The 18611-nt window shown below is 47.7% G+C and overlaps 1 protein-coding gene across 2 annotated transcripts in view; it reads right to left on the reverse strand.

Annotated features, from left to right (window-relative positions):
• Window positions 1–346: 346 nt before the first annotated feature.
• The window catches only part of Tafa5 (TAFA chemokine like family member 5), a gene marked incomplete at its 5' end in the record, with an annotated part of 215732 nt that continues 197467 nt past the window's right edge, over window positions 347–18611 (reverse strand). Inside the window, 1 exon segment of one of the 2 annotated variants that reach the window (XM_055627121.1) lies at window positions 347–2405. In XM_055627121.1, coding sequence (XP_055483096.1) covers window positions 2257–2405 — 149 coding nt within the window. 2 annotated transcript variants of the gene reach the window in all.

An 18611-nucleotide genomic window follows, 5' to 3' on the forward strand; every position in this document is an offset into this window, starting at 1 on the left:
TCTGGCCCACAGGGGTGAAGGAAAGCAGAAGACTATGTCTTTAAAGAGCAGAGAGTCCTGCCCTTGCCTCTGGGGGATGGGCAAAGGACTCATCCTAGGGGTGCAAAGCACACCTGAGCAGAACTATCATATAGTATAGAACCCCTGGGGTGGCTTTAGAGCCCGCTGCTGCAAGCCCAAGAAATCCTTGGCACTCAACTTCCAGATGGTGCTACAAGAAGTGTCAGTCTCGGGTTCTGTGACCATGAAGGACCCAGTGCATGGTGCCCACCTATGGTCCCCACCAGCCACACAAGCTACTCCCCTCTCCCAGGATACCACGGCCAGGGAACAAAAGCCATGCTTATCAAAGGACTTTTTTTCTTTATTTTCATAATTTAGCTGAATCAACACAAAATTGGATACTGTAAAACAAGGGGGGAAATATGCTGCGACATCTTAATTCTCCCGGCCTCTGCCCTCAGAGGTGTCTACACTAGCTTTCAAAAGAAACAGCCAAAGGGAGGTGGTGCGATGTTGAGATTCAGTGGTGAAATAAGACCTCCTGCTTTGCTGACCCCCTGCAACATAGGCCACCAGAGCCTGGCACCATGGGGACAGCGGCCTCGCCTGACCACCTCCTCTGATGAGAATCCTTCGTGCCAGCCTCATCTCACTGCCCAGCATGCTCATCCCTATGTAAGTGAAGGGGGTGACATGTGGCTACTGGAATGGGTCTCACAGAAATGGGCTTTCTTTCCTATCTTTAGCCTATGGTTGCTGAAACAGCATCTATATACTGGAAGTTAAATACTTTTTTTTTCTTTTACGTTTTTCTTTAGTAGCATATTACTAGCATGATAGTCATGTTAATTGGACGTGTAGGTAGTATACTTTTAGCAGAACTCAGGAAAATGAATAGGGACCATGTCTGTCCCTTATTCGCTGGCCTCTGGTCCCACAGTGTAGGGTAACCAAGGACAGTGACTCTGTTCCCCAGCTCCTCCACCCCCTTCACCCCAACTGTCTCAGCCTCCGAAAGTGGAGACCTCTGAGAATGAGGGGAGGGGGCATTCATTTAGGAAGGGCAAATTGGCCGAACATGGACTCAAGATCTACGGATGGCAAAAGGGGTTAGGAGAGAGAGGGACCAAAATATTGTACACACAATGTTTACCAACACAGACTCACAGGGGAATGTGAGCTACCTGACCAGACCAAAGCAAAGAGAGACACAGCTTCCTAGAATGGGCAGGGCCCTCTGCACCTCACCCACAGCTCTGCCCCTCCATGCCTGCACTGAGGTCCTCCATGGCCACCCCAGAGTCTCCAGGGTCACAGGGGACGCAACTCTCGGGATGGTCAGAACTGCCGTCAAATGTTAAATAGGATTTTCTACAAATATACAACATATAAAAACTGTTAAATATATAACTTTAGGCTTTTGCAAAATACATTTAATGATCTCTTTCAAACAGGGTTACTTCAGTTTTCTTTAATTTGCTTTCTGGAGCTAAATGGTGTATCAGATGAGATAGCAGTCACGGGAGACCCAGCATGCTCTTGGCAAATGGTGGATTATCCAACTATCAAAAATGGAGCTGTGGAAGAGGCATGTCTAACTGGTTAAAACAGAAAGTGATTTTAGTACGATAGAGTTGGTCTAAGCACAGGGGCAAAGGGTCTGTGTCCGGGGCCCTTGCTGTCCGCTGGGGGCCGTCGCCGGCCACGCCCCGGCTGGGTCCTGCAGGTGCACCACGGTGGTGTCCTTCTGGGCAAAACCATCCTCCTAGGGCACGCTGCAGTGTTCGTGGGGCGGGGGTCTTGGCCGCGGATGCCCTCTCCATGCTGCCTGGGCCACCAGCATGTCTGCCCCTGTGCCCTCCCCCGCCCCACAATCAAACCCGGGAACTCTTGGCAGCAGGGATGCGTCCACGTTAAAATAGATTTGCTCTTTGGTCTATTGAGTATACTGAAAGTATAAGAAAATAAAAGCGATTCAGACAGTCTGGGACAGAGGAAGTGGTGGCTTCTGCACCTGGCAGTCCCCGGACTTTGCGTCGTGGCTCAGCTGGCTGGGCCGCAGCCTCCTTATTCTTGTTCCTGTCCTCCAACTCCAGGGAGCAAGTGGCTAGTGAAGATGGGTGCAGCCAGGCTCCACACACCAGGTACTGCTGATTCCTGGCACCACCCCTGACATGTGCATCTGAGTCCCGGCCTCCTGGGTTCAGTTGGACAGACTTGAGCTCAGAGCTCCTCGGAACTGGGCTGTCCTTGTTAGGCTGCTGGGGAACAGTGGGTGGATGAAGGAGGAGGAGAATGGGCGGTGTCCACACAGGATGGAGGACGGTGGCTGAGGTGTAGAATCTCCAGGGAGCCACAGTCACTCCCAGGGGGCACCGCAGGGGCTGCGATTGTCAGGAGACCTGAGGAGCAAAGACAGAGAGCTGTCAGCCTCATACAGAGAGCACCTGGAGTCAGGTCCCTGACACACACCTTCCCTTTTGCCCTTTTGTCCTGGGCAAGTTAAACATCTGGAAGCGAGACTACGATTGCAGACCTGGTTGGCTGGGGCAAGTACCCCTTGCCCCAAGTACTCTGCATTGATTAAGCCCCAGAGGCACCAGTCTGTGTCCCACGGGAGGCTGCCCTCTGCTGGGGACACAGAGGAAACTCTTGTACACTCTCCAGCCTGTGCTGATCTAGGTCCTCTTGGTTTCCTGAGGGTGCCTAGCACAAATCTGAATACTTTGCCTGCTCCCTACACTGGTGCAGGAGGCAGGCACTTCACCCTTGGACCCTTTAACAGTTATGGCAGGGTGGGAGATAGCTGGTCCCCACCCCTCAGCTCTCAGACTGAGACAACAGACCCTAGAGAATTCGAGTATCTCCAGAAGCTCTAGGGTGACAGAAGGGGAAGGTGCAAGGTTGGTGGCAGCCACGGGGGGAGAAGCCTGTTTCTCAGCAAGAGCACGCACACAGTTTGGATAACTTCACAGACCACCTTGTGGTCCCCTAACAACGGGAACAGGGGCTGTCTCTGACTCTGTTGCCTGCCTATGGATCCCTTTTCCTTAGCTGGGCTGCCTTGTCTGGCCTCAGTGGGAGAGCTTGCGCTTAATCCTGCTGCGACTTGAGGTTCAAGGGTGGATTGGTACCCCTCCCAGGCCTTCCCTTCTCTGAGAGTGAGAAGATAGAATGAGGGGAGCAGCATGCGAGGGTGGGACTGGGGTGCAAAGTGATAAAATATTTGAAAACAAAAAAAAGAAAAGAAAAGAAAAAAGAAAAAAAAGGAGAGACTTGAACTGAGACAATGATGGTCAGTACACCTTGACAAAGACTGTTTGGTCACACAGATGCCTCCTATCCTCTACACCTAAACCTCATTCAGTATCCTACAGACTCAGGGATCACCTGACCTCTGACTCCTCCTCCCAGTGTGTACATGCGAAATAAATCTGCTTTCCCTGCTCTTCACCACTGCTGGCCTCAGTTGTATCAGGATGGATGAGAGGCCTTGCTTGTTGAGGCTGCCAGATCTCAAGCTAAGACTCTCAACACTGCCAGTCAGAACCCTAGCTCTGCCACCCTGAGGGGTTGCCCTGGGATGGAGACACCACAATTCCAGAACATGGGATCTTTCCAACATGGACAAACCCCAAAGATATGTACACGTAGTGGGAGGTTCAGCTGCTGAGCGGCCTCTCCAGGCCATGTGCCATGGGAGAGGGCTTCAGAGATGACAAGGGTTCACGGTGGCAGCCACCATTCCTTTGGCCTGGCAAGTTTGTAGGTGTAGGCGGTCCTTTGCATCTTTATTACTTACCAAACATAAAGGAAGAACTGCATCTGAAAAGCTCACATTTCTCTTATCGATATCACTGGACAGTGCATGTAAGAACGGTCACATAGCATTCACACTGCAGCTGTCATCAGAGGCTGACTAAGGCCGCACCATCCTGCCTGCCTCTGTGGCTTGGCAGGCTTGGTGTGGGCTTCAGTGATGTTCGCCCTTCTCCCCCTACTGTCATACTGAGCTGGGATGGGATCTGTGGTCTGTGTCTGCAGCAAATTTTGGAAGGTGATTGTTAGATACGATAAGATGGTGGGGGCTATCTGCAAACAGAGGAAAACCAACAGCTGAAACCATACACATTTGTTATTCAGTGACATCTCCTTGGGAAAAAAAAAGCCATATTGTTGAATTATCAAAAATTCACCCTTCTTAGATGTGTTCTGAGGGCTGCTCTCCCACAACTGTTGTGTAGCAAACAGTCTCTGCTCTTTCTAGAAAGAAACAATGAGGAAAGTCTTAGCATTTCTCCATCTGTGCTGCAGGACAGGATCTCCTCCCCCTGCACACACACCCTAGCTGGTGTCTGTTCTTGTCCATATTATTGCACTATAAAGTCATGCTCCCAGCATTGTGGAGATTCTTCATGGTGAGGGACCAAGCAGACCACGCTTAGCACTGTTTGTTCCCCCTTCCTGCACCCAAGGCTGCCTGCCTGGTAGCGCATGGCTGTGGCAACCCTTGCAAAACCACAGAAGCTCTGGGCTGTTCAGGCTACCCACTGGCTAGAGGGATTATCCCTGAACATAGATCTGCTGAGACACAGCTCATAGGCTGCCTCACACGCTCCCTGAGGGACAGTCCTGCCGTCCACTCGACACTGAGCTCCTCTGTTTCTGCCCTTGCTTGGAGCTGCTGTGTGTCATGGCTGTACATAGATAACCCAAACAACAGCAGTTCCACACCTCACAGTTCTTGGCCTAGAGTTGGAGGGCAGCTGACCAGGGCTGGCTCCAACTGCAGGGAATCACCCAGGTCTTCTTGAGGCTGGTGGTTGTGGCCTCAGATCCATGCTGATAGGACCCTGACTTTGCCTCTTTCTCACAGCTCAAGTTAAAACAGTTGCCACTGGCCATATTAGGCACAGAAGTACACTTTGCCTGGAGGGCCTTGGTTCCATCATATGAGCACAGACCCGCTGCCACGGGTTCTGAGTGGACATTCCTCTTGGGATTCCCCCATTAAACCCAGTGGGTCCTTTCTTCCCTCGCTCCCTGGACAGCCTGTACGTTCTCATGTGGGTCAGCTGCTGATCCAGGCTGCTGACTGTGATCCCAAGGCTACCCTCTCAGATTCTCACCTTCCCAGGCTCTGCTGTGCCCCGAAGGCACAAGTGTGTAATGCCATCTGCCCCTAGCCTTCTTTCATGTGGATCATGTGAGACAGCTTGACCTGTGCCTTCCAGTTCCATCTAGTGCCTGTGTGCCGCCTGTGTGGCCTAAAACAAGAATGCCATGTAACAGTGCGAGCACTGTAAAAACAGTCTCCCCACCTACCCCAGCCCTGAGTTTAATGATGGGCTGTTGAACAAAGGTCCTGATTTTGAAGAAATGTCTTCCTGCTATTGTGACTAGCCTGGCAGCGTTGAAGATATTCCAAAGAGATGTTTGCTGCTCTCACTTTGGCTGTCCCACTATTCTAACAATGATCCCTAAGAATCTGGAATCCCTCATCCCCCCAATAATTTCATGCTGGGAAAAGAGAAAGCTTAAGGCCTGAGCTAGATAGAGGGGACACTTCAACACGCTGAGATTTGCAACTTGTCAGGGCAGCTTACAGAAGGGACAATGATGTGACCAGCACCGCTTAGATATGCACAATGCCGCCCTCTACTTAAACCTTGACCTCACTTCAGGACCCTGAGGATGGATCTGAGGAAGTCATTGCATCTCTTTTCCCAACGTTGTCACATTAAATAAATCATTTTTTTCCTCCTTCGCTTTTCACAATTAATTGGACTGTTTAAAATGGCTTATTGAGTATAGGTGGCTGGGCCTGGCTTGCTGGGCACAGGCTGTGACTCTAAGTCCAGTCACTGTTGTAGAGTGAGTCTGGAGCACGCCTCACAGTAATCAGCAGTTGTATGATGGACATGAGGTTGTTGGTGCCACTTTGGGCCTACTGTGGTTTCCTGTCTGCACCCTGGATACGATGGCTGCTTCTTCGGCTTCTTTGACCCTTATCACTGTGGCCACAGCTACACAGGCCCTGGTACCACAGGCTCCCATTCACAGGTCTGGTCCATATTTAAGAAACCCATTCCACACCAATACACACTACTGTGATCAAAATCTTTAGTTTCATTCTTCCACATGCAAGTATCTAGTTTTTCCAGTGCTCTTCACTGAAAAGGCTGTCTTCTTTCTAATGTACACTTTTGGTACTTTTTGTTTAAAATCAGGTGCTGTTCCTGGGTGGGCTTTTTTCTGGGCCCCCTATTCCGTACCAGCCCACATGCTGTTTCATTTCTATGGCTCTGTAGTGTAACAGAGGTCGGGTCTTGTGGTACCTCCAGGGTGTTTCTTTCTGTTTAGGACGGCTTGAGCTCTCATACGAATTTTAGAATTTGTTTTCTCTATTTCTTGTGACAACTGCCACTGGAATTGTAAGTCTTCTAAGTCTGTGGACTGCTTTTGGTTATATGGCCATTTAAACAATTAAAACAACAACAACTAAACACACACACACACACACAAAAAAAAAAAAACAAAACAAAAAAAAAAACCACAGGCCATTTGTCCATGAAGGAGCTTGAATGGTCTATCTTCTAGTGTCTTAAACTTTCTTCTTCAGTGTCCAGTGTCATGGTGCTATTACTGCAGAAGTCTCCACTTCCTTGATTAGTTTTATTCCTTTCATATTTTTGAAGCTATTGTGAAAGTCAGTGTTTTCCTGATTTTTCCCTCAGCACATTTGTTACTGAACTTTGTATGGTGACTTTGTATCTTACTTGGCTTAAAAGTGTTTATCAGGACTAAAAGTTGCCTCCTGGAGTCTTCAGAATCTTCTACATTTAGAATCATGCTCTCTGCAAACAGTAGTGGTTTTGATTCCTCATTTCCTGTTTCCTCCCCACTACTCCTTTCTCTTCTTGCTTTTTTAGGCTGGGTCAATTTTTGTCAACCTTACACAAGTGAAAGTCATCTGAGAAGAGGGAACTTCAGTTGAGAAAATGCCTCAATCAGACCAGCCTATGGGGCATTTTCTTGATTAATGATTGATGTGGGAATGTTCAGTCCATTTTTGGTGGTGTCACCCCTGGGAAGGTGGTCCTGGGTTGTATAAGAAAGCAACCTATGCAAGCCATGAGGAGCAAGCCAGTAAACAGCACCCTCCATTGCCTGTGCTTTAGCTCCTGCCTCAAAGTTCCTGCCCTGTTTGAGTTCCTGCCCTGGCTTCCCTCAGTGATAGACCATGATCAGGACTTGAAAGATGAGTAAATCCTTTCCTCTCCAAGTTGATTTTGGTCAGAGTGGTCAAACACAGAAATAGAAGGTAATTAATACTCTGTTCTAGCCAAGGTGGCACACACTACAGAGCAGAGACCCTTGTTCCTTTTCCTCAGTTGTCCCAATTAATGTAATATTGGCTACAGATATGTCACCTATTACCTTTATTGAACCAAGGTATGCTCCTTCTATTGACTTTCTTCATGGCTTTTATCATGAAACTCTGTCAAAATCCCCATCTGTGTCTACTGAGATCTGTGATTCTGTCCTTGAATTGATTAATGTACTGTATTATATGTGTTGACTTGTGGAGACTGAACCATACTTGCATCCATGGGATGCAATTAATTTGGCCATAGTGTAATGTTTCTTGAGTTCAACTTACAAGTATTATATTAACAAAGTTTACTGGGCAGTGGTAGCACACATTCTTTAATCCCAGCATTTGAGAGGCAGAGGCAGGCATATCTCTGAGTTTGACACCAGCCTAGACTACAGAGCAAGTTTCAGGACAGCCAGGGTTACATAGAAAAACCTGTCTAACTATTCTTCCACAGGACCTGGGTTCAATACCCAGCACCTATATGGCAGTTCACAACTGTCTATAATGCCAGCTCCAGGAGCTCCAACACCCTCACACCAACATCATGCAGGAAAAAGCACTAATTCACATAAATAAAAATTTAAAACTCATTAAAATTATTTTAAAAAGAAGAATGTTTGCATCTATGCTCATCAGGGATAATGGCCTGTAATCCCTTTCTCCCCCACCCCCTTTTAAAAATTCTGTCTTCACTTGGTTTTTGTTATCAGGACAAGGATGGCTTCACAGAATGACTTGGGTAGAATCCCTTTTATTTTGTGAAGCCATTTGAGAAGTGTTGGTGGTTTTTTTTTTTTTTTTTTTTTTTTTTTTTTTTTTTTTTTTTTTTTTTTACTTGTAGAATTTGGCAAAGAATCCACCTGTTCATGGGCCTTTATACATATGGAAATTTATTGTTGCTTCGATCTCATTTGTGACGTTAGTTATTTATATCTTCTTGACTTAACTTTGTTAGGTTACTTTTGAAGATATTTATCCATTTCTTGTAGATTTTTCATGTTTAGTGGAATGTAATTTCAGTGTTCCATTACAGTCATCTAAATTTCATTGGTCTCTAATTTTATTAATTTGGGTTCTCTTTCAGTATGCAAAGTACTATCAATCTTGTTTATCTTCTCGAAGAGCCAACTTTTTGTTGGGTTAATTTTGTGTTGTCCTTTAAGTCTCTACTTCATGAACAGTGGGGACAATGGAACTAGATCCATATCTCTCACCCTAAACAAAATCAATTAAGTATGGATCAAAGACCTTAATTGACCTGCAACTTCAAAAGTGCTGAAGAAAAACACTTGATGATATGGACACATACAGGCTCTTTTTAAAAACAACTCCAGAATGCTACAGCAAGTGAAAACAAAACAAAACAAAAAAACTAAAAGTTGACAAACTGGTTTAAAAACCTGCACAGGAAAGAAAATGATCAGCAGGGTGAAGATGCAAACTATACAATGGAAAGCTTTACCAACCATGTACAGAACACATGAAAAACTGCAAAATATAAAAACCAAACAACTAACAAATGGGCTACTGAAATGAAAAGACAGTTTGCTGTGTGCTCAATAGGTTTATGTCATCATGATGACAAACTAAAGGCATCTGAGAGGAGGTAACCTCAGTTAAGAAAATGCCTCCATTAGATCCGGCAATAGGCAAGCTTGCAGGGCATTTTTTAAAATTAGTGATTGATGGGGAAGGACCATCCTGTTCTGGGTAGTGCTTTTCCAGAGGCTGGTGGTGCTGGGTTCCATAAGAAAGCTGACTGAGTAAGCCATGGGAAGCAAGCCAGTCAGTACCACCCCTCCCTCCATCGTCTCTGCATCAGCTCCTGCCTCCTGGTTCCTGCCCTGCTTGAGTTTCTGTCTTGACTTCCTTCAGTGAAGAGCAGTGGTATGGAATTATAAGCCAAATAAACCCTTTCCTCCCCAACTTGCTTTGGTCATGGTGTTTCGTCACAGCAATAGTAATCCTAAGCAAGACACACAGTTTTGAAAGAAAGAAACAAAAGTGGCCAATTTAGCCACCAGGAAAATGCAAATGAAAACTGCTATGAGATTCCATCTCACCCCAGTCAGAACAGGGGTTCTAGAGAAGAAAAAGGACCATAAGTGCTGGTGAGGGTGTGGGAGAGGAACCCTTCAACACTGCTGTTGGGGGTGTAAGCCAGTGTAGCTGTTCCTTTAAAACACTGAGAACATAACTGACACATGACCCAGCTGTTCTAATCTCAGGTATATTCCCGATGAACTCCAAGGCAACAGACCATGGAAGTGCTTTTCTCCTGTCCACAGTTAGGGCAGCACTAGTCATAACCCCCAGGAATGGAATCAGCTCATGCGGTAAATACACACACACACACACACACACACACACACACACACACACACACACACCATCCATCCATAAAGGAAAATACAGCTGTGACATTTGCAGCAAAGTGAAGGCAACTGGAAATCGTCCTGCTAAGTGAAACAAGCCAGACAAGGGGGGGGGGTCACACATTATGGCTGAAGAGACACCCAGTGGCTAAGAGTGCACACTGCCCTTGAAGAGCTTGTCTCCTAGCACCCACACCTGGGAGCCCACAACCATATGTACCTCCAGTTCCAGGGTATCCAATACCTCTAACCTCCTTGGGCACCTGCACTCACACACATATGTCCATGTACTGACACACAGAATTTAAAAAAAAATCTTTAAAAATAAAAAAGCATATTACATGTTTTCTCTCTCTCATATGTGGAACCTAGTTCTCCACCCTCTCTTCTGATATGAAAATATCTAGAAGAGCACACAGACCATGAGAAGAGAGGAAGAGATTGTCAGGAGGAGAGAAAGAATAATGAAGAGTATTAATGGAAAAAGGGGGTACTACTATTGGGAGAAAGCAGGGCTTAAGGGGGTGGATCAGAGAGATGAGAAAGGAAAAGGTGGAAAAGGAATGAGTAAGAGTGAAGTAAAAAGACATATATGCATGGAAATGCTCTGATGAAACCTGTTCTTTATGTGCTAACTTAAAAATAAATCATCTGATGCAACAATTTACAAACAAAACAAAACAAACAAAAACCCAGGATATAAAATATAGAGATGAGCCAGGCATAGTGGCACACACCTTTAATCCCAGCACTCAGGAGGTAGAGGCAGGTGGCTTCAAGGCCAGCCTGGTCTACAAAGTGAGTTCCAGGACTGCCAGAACTCTATTACACAGAGAAACCCTGTCTCAAAAACAAAACAAAACCAACCAAATAAAATACAGAAATGAATCCATGCATCGTTTAAAACCATAAATATGATCAAAATATATGAAACTCTCAAAGGAAAAATAGAAATTAAAAAAAAATACAAACACAGACTCTAGAGATGGTTCAGTGGTTAAGAACACTGTTTGCTCTTCCATAGGACCCAGATTTGGTTTCTAGCACCCACATGGAAGCTCAAAACAATCTGAAATTCCAGTCCCAGGGGACCTGATGCCCTCTTCTGCCCTTCATGGATGTTGCACACACATGGTGATAGACATACATGCAGACAGACACTCATGTACATTAAGTAAATCTTAAAGAGAGAGAGACACACACACACACAGAGAAATATGCAAACCGAAGCAGCAGAGGGAAAACCTAGATGACACATAAAACTGAACCCTTCTGAGTACTGAGCCAACGAGGGTGGTGGGCAGGGATCTGTATTAGCAGTATAAAAAGTGCTCTGTGCTCAGTCAGCATGCCTGCCATTCTGTGCAGATGCCTATGGCTTCTCAGAGCCATAGAATAAAATGCTCTGCTCTTGCTGCTGAGTCTCCAGTATTTGTTTGTTTGTTTTATAATAAAGTGGGGGTCTGCGTATCACATTTAGTTTGATGAGTGGCAAAGCCGCATTCTGTTTATATCCTTTTCCACCTTTTATTTTATTGGTTGATGGTGGTAGTTTGACAAAAAATGTTTCCTGGTCACTGGGTTAGCCTATCCTTTGTGAGTGTCTGCCACTGAGTCTTGTTTTTCTCACTTACCGCATCTGTGTCTCCCTGGAACAGTTACTGTAGGCCAGTGGTCCAAGCTCTTTTGCTTTTATTTATATCACATTACGTAAAGGGAAGTCCTCCCTCTGCCTTCCTTCATTTGTTTCTTGAGACAGGGTCTTGTGATACATAGCCCAGGCTCTATCTCCTGTCTCAGTTTCTAAGTGCTGAGTACTGGGGGAGAGGGGTCTCCTGCAGCTCTTCTAGATGTTCTCACTAATTCTTTCTCTGGATCATCCATCGCACATACAGTGAGTACTTTCTGGAGATTTCTTACAGCAGTAGCTTCTTCCTCACACGGCCCTGGTGTCTTCTGTAATGCCTAATCACTGAAACCTGCACTGCAGATCCCACCTCCTTCCCAGGCCATGAGGAGCCTTGGGTACGATAAAGAAAGTGTACCAGAGACAAAGGTCTCTGGAGAAAGCTTGGGGTTGGCAGGTGTTGTGAACTCCTCCAGGGAGGTGACTGTCATTCTGACAAGGGTCTTCACATGCATGTTAGGTACAGAGGAACTGAGTGCTTCTTACTCCCCAGTGACCACTGGATGAGGCCAATTATGCCGCATGGTTCATGATGTCTGTCCCCAGCTCCCAGCTTGGATGTCACAGAAGTATGACAAAGATTAGAAGTCCATGTCCACATATGGCCTAGTGTTATAGAATGGCCACCGTAGGGCCTGACCCCAAGGCCAGGACTCTGCTTTGCTGCTCCCAAACCATTCTGGAAGTGAGTAGAAGGAGGGTGACTGGACAAGGTTCTGGGAGAGCACTCCACACTGTCTATGAGACCACACAAAGGACCTGTAAGCCTTTCTGGGCTTATGTAGTAGCAGTGGCAGAGGGAGGTAGGGGGTGATGGGGGCCATTATGGGTTTTCAATGTCAGTCTTTGATGCAGGAGGCTAACTAGAAGGCCTGAGTGTCAAAGATTTATGGCTGGCTGAGACTCTGCCCCCATAGTTCTAAGTGTCTATGATTCATATGTCACTGACTGTCACAGTGCCATCTCAGCAGTATGGCCCTCTGTGTTCCATGTGTGTGCCCATTAGATCTGACTTGAAACCAGGCATGGCCAGAGCTGGTTATAAATCTTACCTCCTAGGGCCGCAGGCCTTTAAGCAACATCACAACTCACTTTTCCACTAACCCTAACCTCATACCCCTCTTCCCAGTTGTCCAGCCGAACACTACTCTTCCCGGTCCTGAATGTCCCCGGGTACTTATGATTAGCTACAGTCCCTATCAGCACAATCCAAGGTCTGCCTTTTCAGCTGGACCGGAGGCCAAGTGTCCTGCCCACACAGGCCAGAGAGACCTACCACAGAGCACAGACTGTGCAGGGACAAGCAGCTGGGAGCCCAGCATCTTTCTGCTTGGTTTGGACTGAGAGCCACAGGAGGCTGACTTGTAGTTAACCCTAGACTGGCATCCTTCAGCCACCTGCACATTCCCATACTCTCCTGCACTGCTGACACTGAATGAGGATTGTGAAGTCCCCAGAGGCTGCACTCAAGGACAGAGCGAGCACAGACCACAGAAAGAAGGTAGATATATGGCAAAGCTTAGCATACACTGAGTTATGATCCCAGACAGGTAACCTGTGGCCACCTGACAAACTGACCAGTTGGTGTTGACTGTTCACTGGTCCTCCTGTATAACCCAGGCTTTCAGTGCTATAGCCCTAAGATACAGCAAGGTCCAAAGGGGGCTGAGAAAATGGCAGAGTCCACAGGGCCCCAGAGAGGTGTCTGCAGTTTGAAGACCTTGTGACTAAGTCACTCTGTGGCACAGATCCCATGTCTAGGAAGAGTCCTGGCATTGTTCTGCCCATGGTTGTAGCTTGGAGGTACCTGGTCCAACAAGAAGTGAATAGTAGGGTCACCTCTCTTACCCAAGCCCTGGCATAGTGCCATGCTGGGATACAGTTCTACCTCTACACATTCCTTGCCTTATACCCTAGAAATCACCATGTCACAGTGTTCTGAGGACAGCCAGCCAGACCTGGAAGAAATGCAGGAAGCCTTCCTGGCCCTATGAGATGCTTCTCAATTTACCTGGGTACCACATACTGGATTTGGGCCATGACAAACACCAACTTTCCACCCTGCTAACAGCAGGACACAAGAGACCTTCCAGGGTATCCAGGCTTGTTGGGGTCCTCTGAACATCTCATAAAGGTTCAAGTCCTGTGAGCATCTGGTATGAGTTGGGCCTGTCTATCTCCTGCTCACTGTCATCACTTCAGTCCTGTCTTACCTGGCCTCACTTTCAGCTCCATCCTCTAGAAGGGCACCACAGAGGGCTTTTATCCTGATACCCACCCCTGCCAGTGACTGAAGCGTCCTGACAAGGTCTTTAAGCTGAAGTCAGACAGGAAAACTACCAAAGGTTCTGGCAGAAATGACTTGGGAGCTCAGCCCACCCTCACATCCCCTCCCAGATAGGTAGCTGTTTACTCTGACCACAGTGCCCTCTTTCTTGGAGGTCTGACATGACACTAAATCAAGGGTGGTGCTAGTGTCTTCCCGACCCAGACAGAGGAGGCACCTCTGTGTCCCTATTCTGAGTTCCACTGTGTGCTGACCACAGTTCACAGGCTGCTGCTGCTGCCCTGTTGAATTCTCAGCTGTGCAATGGGGCTGTGGCTCTGTCAGTTAGTGTGCAGATAGGCACTGAACTCAGCTTAGAGGTAAAACAGCTCATGCCAGCTGAGGAAAGCCCTGTCCTAATCCAATTTCTGTCATCAAGGCAGGAACTCAGGGCAGTGAGTTACGCCACACCCATAATGAAGAGCAAAGACAAATGAGTGCCTGATGCCCATCTGCTTGTAGAGTTTCAGGACTCAATTCTCCTCTTGTAGAGTTCAGGACTCTGCCTAGGGAGTAGCACTGCCCACAGTAGACTGGAATTTTCTATATCCATTACCTTTTTAATACAATCCCCCATTGACACAGCCACAAGCAAACCCAATGTAGCTGATCTATCCCTGAGACTTCTCAGATGATTCTAGGCTGTGTCAAGTTGACAAAGCTAGCAAGCACCAGCCCCAAATGCCAGGCCTTCTTAAGGAGGCACCCTATGTGAGGACTCCTGGGGCTGGCCCTGTTTACTCTGCACTGCGTAACCAGGTTTGGTTCACTTTCCTGGTATCATCTCTAGGATTCCCAAGTCCAAGATTGATGATGCTTCCCTCCAACTAGCCAGCATTTTCATCCTCTCTAAGGTGGACAGCTAGGTTTGCCTTTAACTCGGACACAGCAAAAGCAGCACGCATAAACAACCTTTCTGCTCTTCCCATAGGTCTGACTTTGTCACCCTCATTAAGAGTTTCGTGTGACACTGTGGTGAGGAAGTGTCGGTCTCCTGGAGGGGCACACTGTTCTGAGTGGGAGAAACCACAGAAAGTCCCTGGTAAAAGCAGGAAGTGTGAGCGGCACTCGGCAGCAGCCTGTGCCCTGCAATCTCGTTCCTTTTCTGGATTCTTTCATCTTCTGAAAGAAAACAGAACTCACCAGGAGCCAGGGTCTCACACCTGTCAAGCTTCAGATCCACAGACAGCTGGCAGAGTTCGTGGCTCAATTTAGAATCATGAAACATGGCTGGGAATGGTGGCACATGCTCTTCATCCCAGCAATCAGAAAACATTAGCAGCATGGACTAAGATGGGTTTGTTCCAGACACCCAGTGAATGTTCTGGGGGTCAGAATGCTCAGGGCCCTGAGACCTGCAGACCTTTTGTTTAAGTCTGGGTGGTGGAGCACATCTGGCCAGGGCTGGGCAACAATGGAAAGCCTTATCCTTCGGTGTTGTGCTCTTCTGGTGTCCACTACTGGCTTGTCTAGTCTCAGCCCACCAACTCACAACTTACATGAGTCTAATGCAGTGGTTCTCAACCTGTGGGTCTGGACCCCTTTGGGAGTCACATATCAGATATTGAGCAAATTTACAGTTATGAAGTAGCAATGAAAAATAATTTTATGGTGGGAGGTCACCACAACATGAGGAACTGCATTAAAGGGTCACAGCATTAGGAAGGTTGGGAACAACTGGTATATGGCATCAAGCCCTAAATTCATGGTGACCACCAGGCTTCAGAGATGAGGCCCAGGATACCTTTTTATGATTTTCCTAGTCTGTTCTTAACCAGCTGGGCTACCCTGCTGTACAGGAGGGGCAAAGGCTCGCCCCATTCCCAGGGCAGAATGTCCCTTCCAGGCCCAGTGCTGTGCTGCACATTGCTTTTTCAACATATGGTTGGTACCCAAAGTTGGCCTCCTTGTACCTCAGTTTCTCCAGGTCCAAACATATCTCCATCATCAGTTAGTGTTTACTAATGGTGAGATCTGAGAGCCTGTAGAAGGTGGCAGCCCATGTTGAGAAAGACAATAGCTGATGTTCTGAGACCTCTCTTGCCCTCCTTTCTGGGGTGTGTCCATCCCCCTATCTTGGGGCGTCTCTTTTCTGACTACTACTGCAGTGCTGGTGCAGTGAGTGGGGAGTCCAGCCTTCAAACCTTCATGACAAATGGGTTCCACTCTGGCCTTGCCTGCCTGTTATTCACATCTGGGAAGGGGGACAAGTGCCAGTTGGAACAAGACCTTTGTCTCAGGAGAGAAGTCTGCCCACGTCCAGAAGGTACCATTTCCTGATGGGACACCAAGTAGGGAGTCCTACACCCACCACTGTCACTCAGCTCCTGTGAATACATACTGGGCCACAAGAGACGCCCTAGTGGGATAAGGACAAGAAAGGGCAGCCAGCAACCTGCTCTGCTCATTTCACCCAGGGGAGAATGGCCAGAGTGAGATACCACCAGAAGCAAAGCAGGCAGCTGTCCAGATATCACATCCGGGGTTACAGGATGGGCTCAGGGCAACAGAGCCACTTAGTAGTCAGGAGGTCACTTTGACATCTTGTAGACTCCAGCTCGACACTCATAGTGACTGTGGTGGACTGAAGGCACACATGACAATAGGCACCGCCTTGCTTTGAAGTAAATGGATAGGCATTTGCTGAAAATGGAAATAGGGTTCATTCAAAGGCCCTGTCCAGGTCATTTCTGCAGTCAACACACAGGGTTGGGCCTGGGAGTAATAAGCACCATGTGTACTCTGACGGCATGCCAGAAACTGTGTGAGGGGCCCGATGGGTCACTGTGCATGGCAAAGATGTCTTCCTGAATAAAGAACCTCCACAGAGCTGGGTATGGAGTCACTTGTACTCAGATTCAAGGCATTCAGATACCCTATCTGGCTGACGATGGTTCTAAGAACACAGCAGTTACCTCCTGCCCATCCAGCCTGGTTGAGAATGCAGCAGGACACCCATGGCTAGCGGGGAAGAGCCGGATCAGATCTGCACCTTCAGACAGGAGGTGTGTAACATACTTAGCTTTAGGAGAACTTAGCTTGTTCTGTTTGCAGAGGGGCTTTGCTCAGGGCTACCTAAGTGGAAACGGACTAACACACGGTAGCAGAAGCAACTGCACGGCTCAGGAAAGGCACGGGGCTTAAGTGCCTGGTCCCAGTCTCCAAACGTGGAAAGGCTCCATATTTGGTCTTGCTTTGAGTCCAAGTGGAGACCTGAGGTAAGCAGCACCACCCTGTCACCCGAGTGCCAGCACCCACCTGCACGACCCAAAGGCTCTCTCCCAGGAAGTATCGGAGTCTACTCAGAACAGACCCTCCCAACAGCCAAACACGATAGCTATGGAAAGTGACCCAGACGCAATGCCACCACACAGTACAGGCAGATCTCAATACAGGGCCACACCCTCAAACTGCCCAATGGCAAACAGCAGCCCTGATAAAATTAGCAAGTAACACCCCCCAAAACTAATCAAAATGGGGTGTGATCACCGAAGCAGTACAGAGCCCACTGGGACCCAGAGCTATGTTCAGGAGTCGTAGGAGGCTCTGAGGAAGCCCGGAGGCTTGCCCGAGGAATCTGCCCACGGTTATTCATCCTTCCATCAAATATTTATTGATCTTCCATAAACAAACTCCTTAATAAGGAGGGAACCAGAGAGGAGCGGAGGCGAATTCTCTTCTCAGGGAGAGGGCTCTGCATGTGCAGCTAGTCTTGGAGAAAAGCTGCAGTTGTGGGGATGCCAGGATGCTACATGGGCTCTCATGCCTCCGTGACTAGGAGCAGAGGTTGTGCCTAATTACTCTTGGTCCCCTCAGAAGGTTATGATCTATCTACCATGACCTTGATGGTTCTAACTGAGGTAATCAAGGCAAGATATAGTACCACGGGATTTTGGAGGGCCCTAATCAAACCACTGGTGTTGGTACAAGGGCGGGACTTGAGGTTTGAAGATATAGACAGGACCATTAGCAACAGCCACATGGGGCCAGAGGTGTAGACTGAAATGATGCAGTCATGAGTCCAGGACTATTGCCACCAATAGTGGCAAGATGGGAACGGTTTTCTTCCCTGTAGGCTACAAAGGGAGTACACACCCTCATCTCAGAGTTGTGCATTCAGAACTGTTACAAGGTAAGTTTTGGCTGTTAGAGGCCTTCCATCTGTACCAAAGGGGGCTCCCACACTGTCACCACATGGACCCCACAAAACCAGGCAGGACGCAGGTGCTACAGGCCCTTGCATCTGAGATGGGTTGGGGTGTTCCTGCTGAATTAGATTAGCATCCTCCACTTCAGGGTCTCTAGGTAGTATCTTAACTATGGGTCAAGGGCTGTACTTGGCTGATTATGGAAACAGGTACCCCTGCTAGCTTCCACAATGAAGCACAGCGATCAGGATGCTTACAGTTCTCAACCTGTTGATTACACCCCCCCCATGGGGGTCATATGTCAGATATTTGCAGTATGATTCGGAACAGCAACAAAATTACACTTATGAAGTATCAATGAGATAATTTCATGATTGGGGGTTGCCATAACACCAGGAACTGTTAGTAGAAGCCTTTCCAACATCTGGGGGTTCCCACATCCTCTAACACCTGAACACCCAGAAGGCTGCATTGCATGCTCTGAACAGCTCAGGTCCTGATCTCCACTGTGCACGGCACCAGCCATTCCCTGTTCTCCTTGCTGCAGCAATGGGACCTCACTGACTTCTTTCTGGCCCTCTTCTAGATCCCAAGATTCCCTTTGATCTACTAATATGGACCCTTCCAGGCAAGAGAAATGGCAATCAAGGTGAACATCTTACAGTGCTGATTAATAGCCAGCAGAAGGGTG

Source organism: Psammomys obesus, unplaced genomic scaffold (assembly GCF_907164565.1).
Source record: "Psammomys obesus unplaced genomic scaffold, mPsaObe1.curated_primary_1811, whole genome shotgun sequence".
Classification (NCBI taxonomy): domain Eukaryota; kingdom Metazoa; phylum Chordata; class Mammalia; order Rodentia; family Muridae; genus Psammomys; species Psammomys obesus.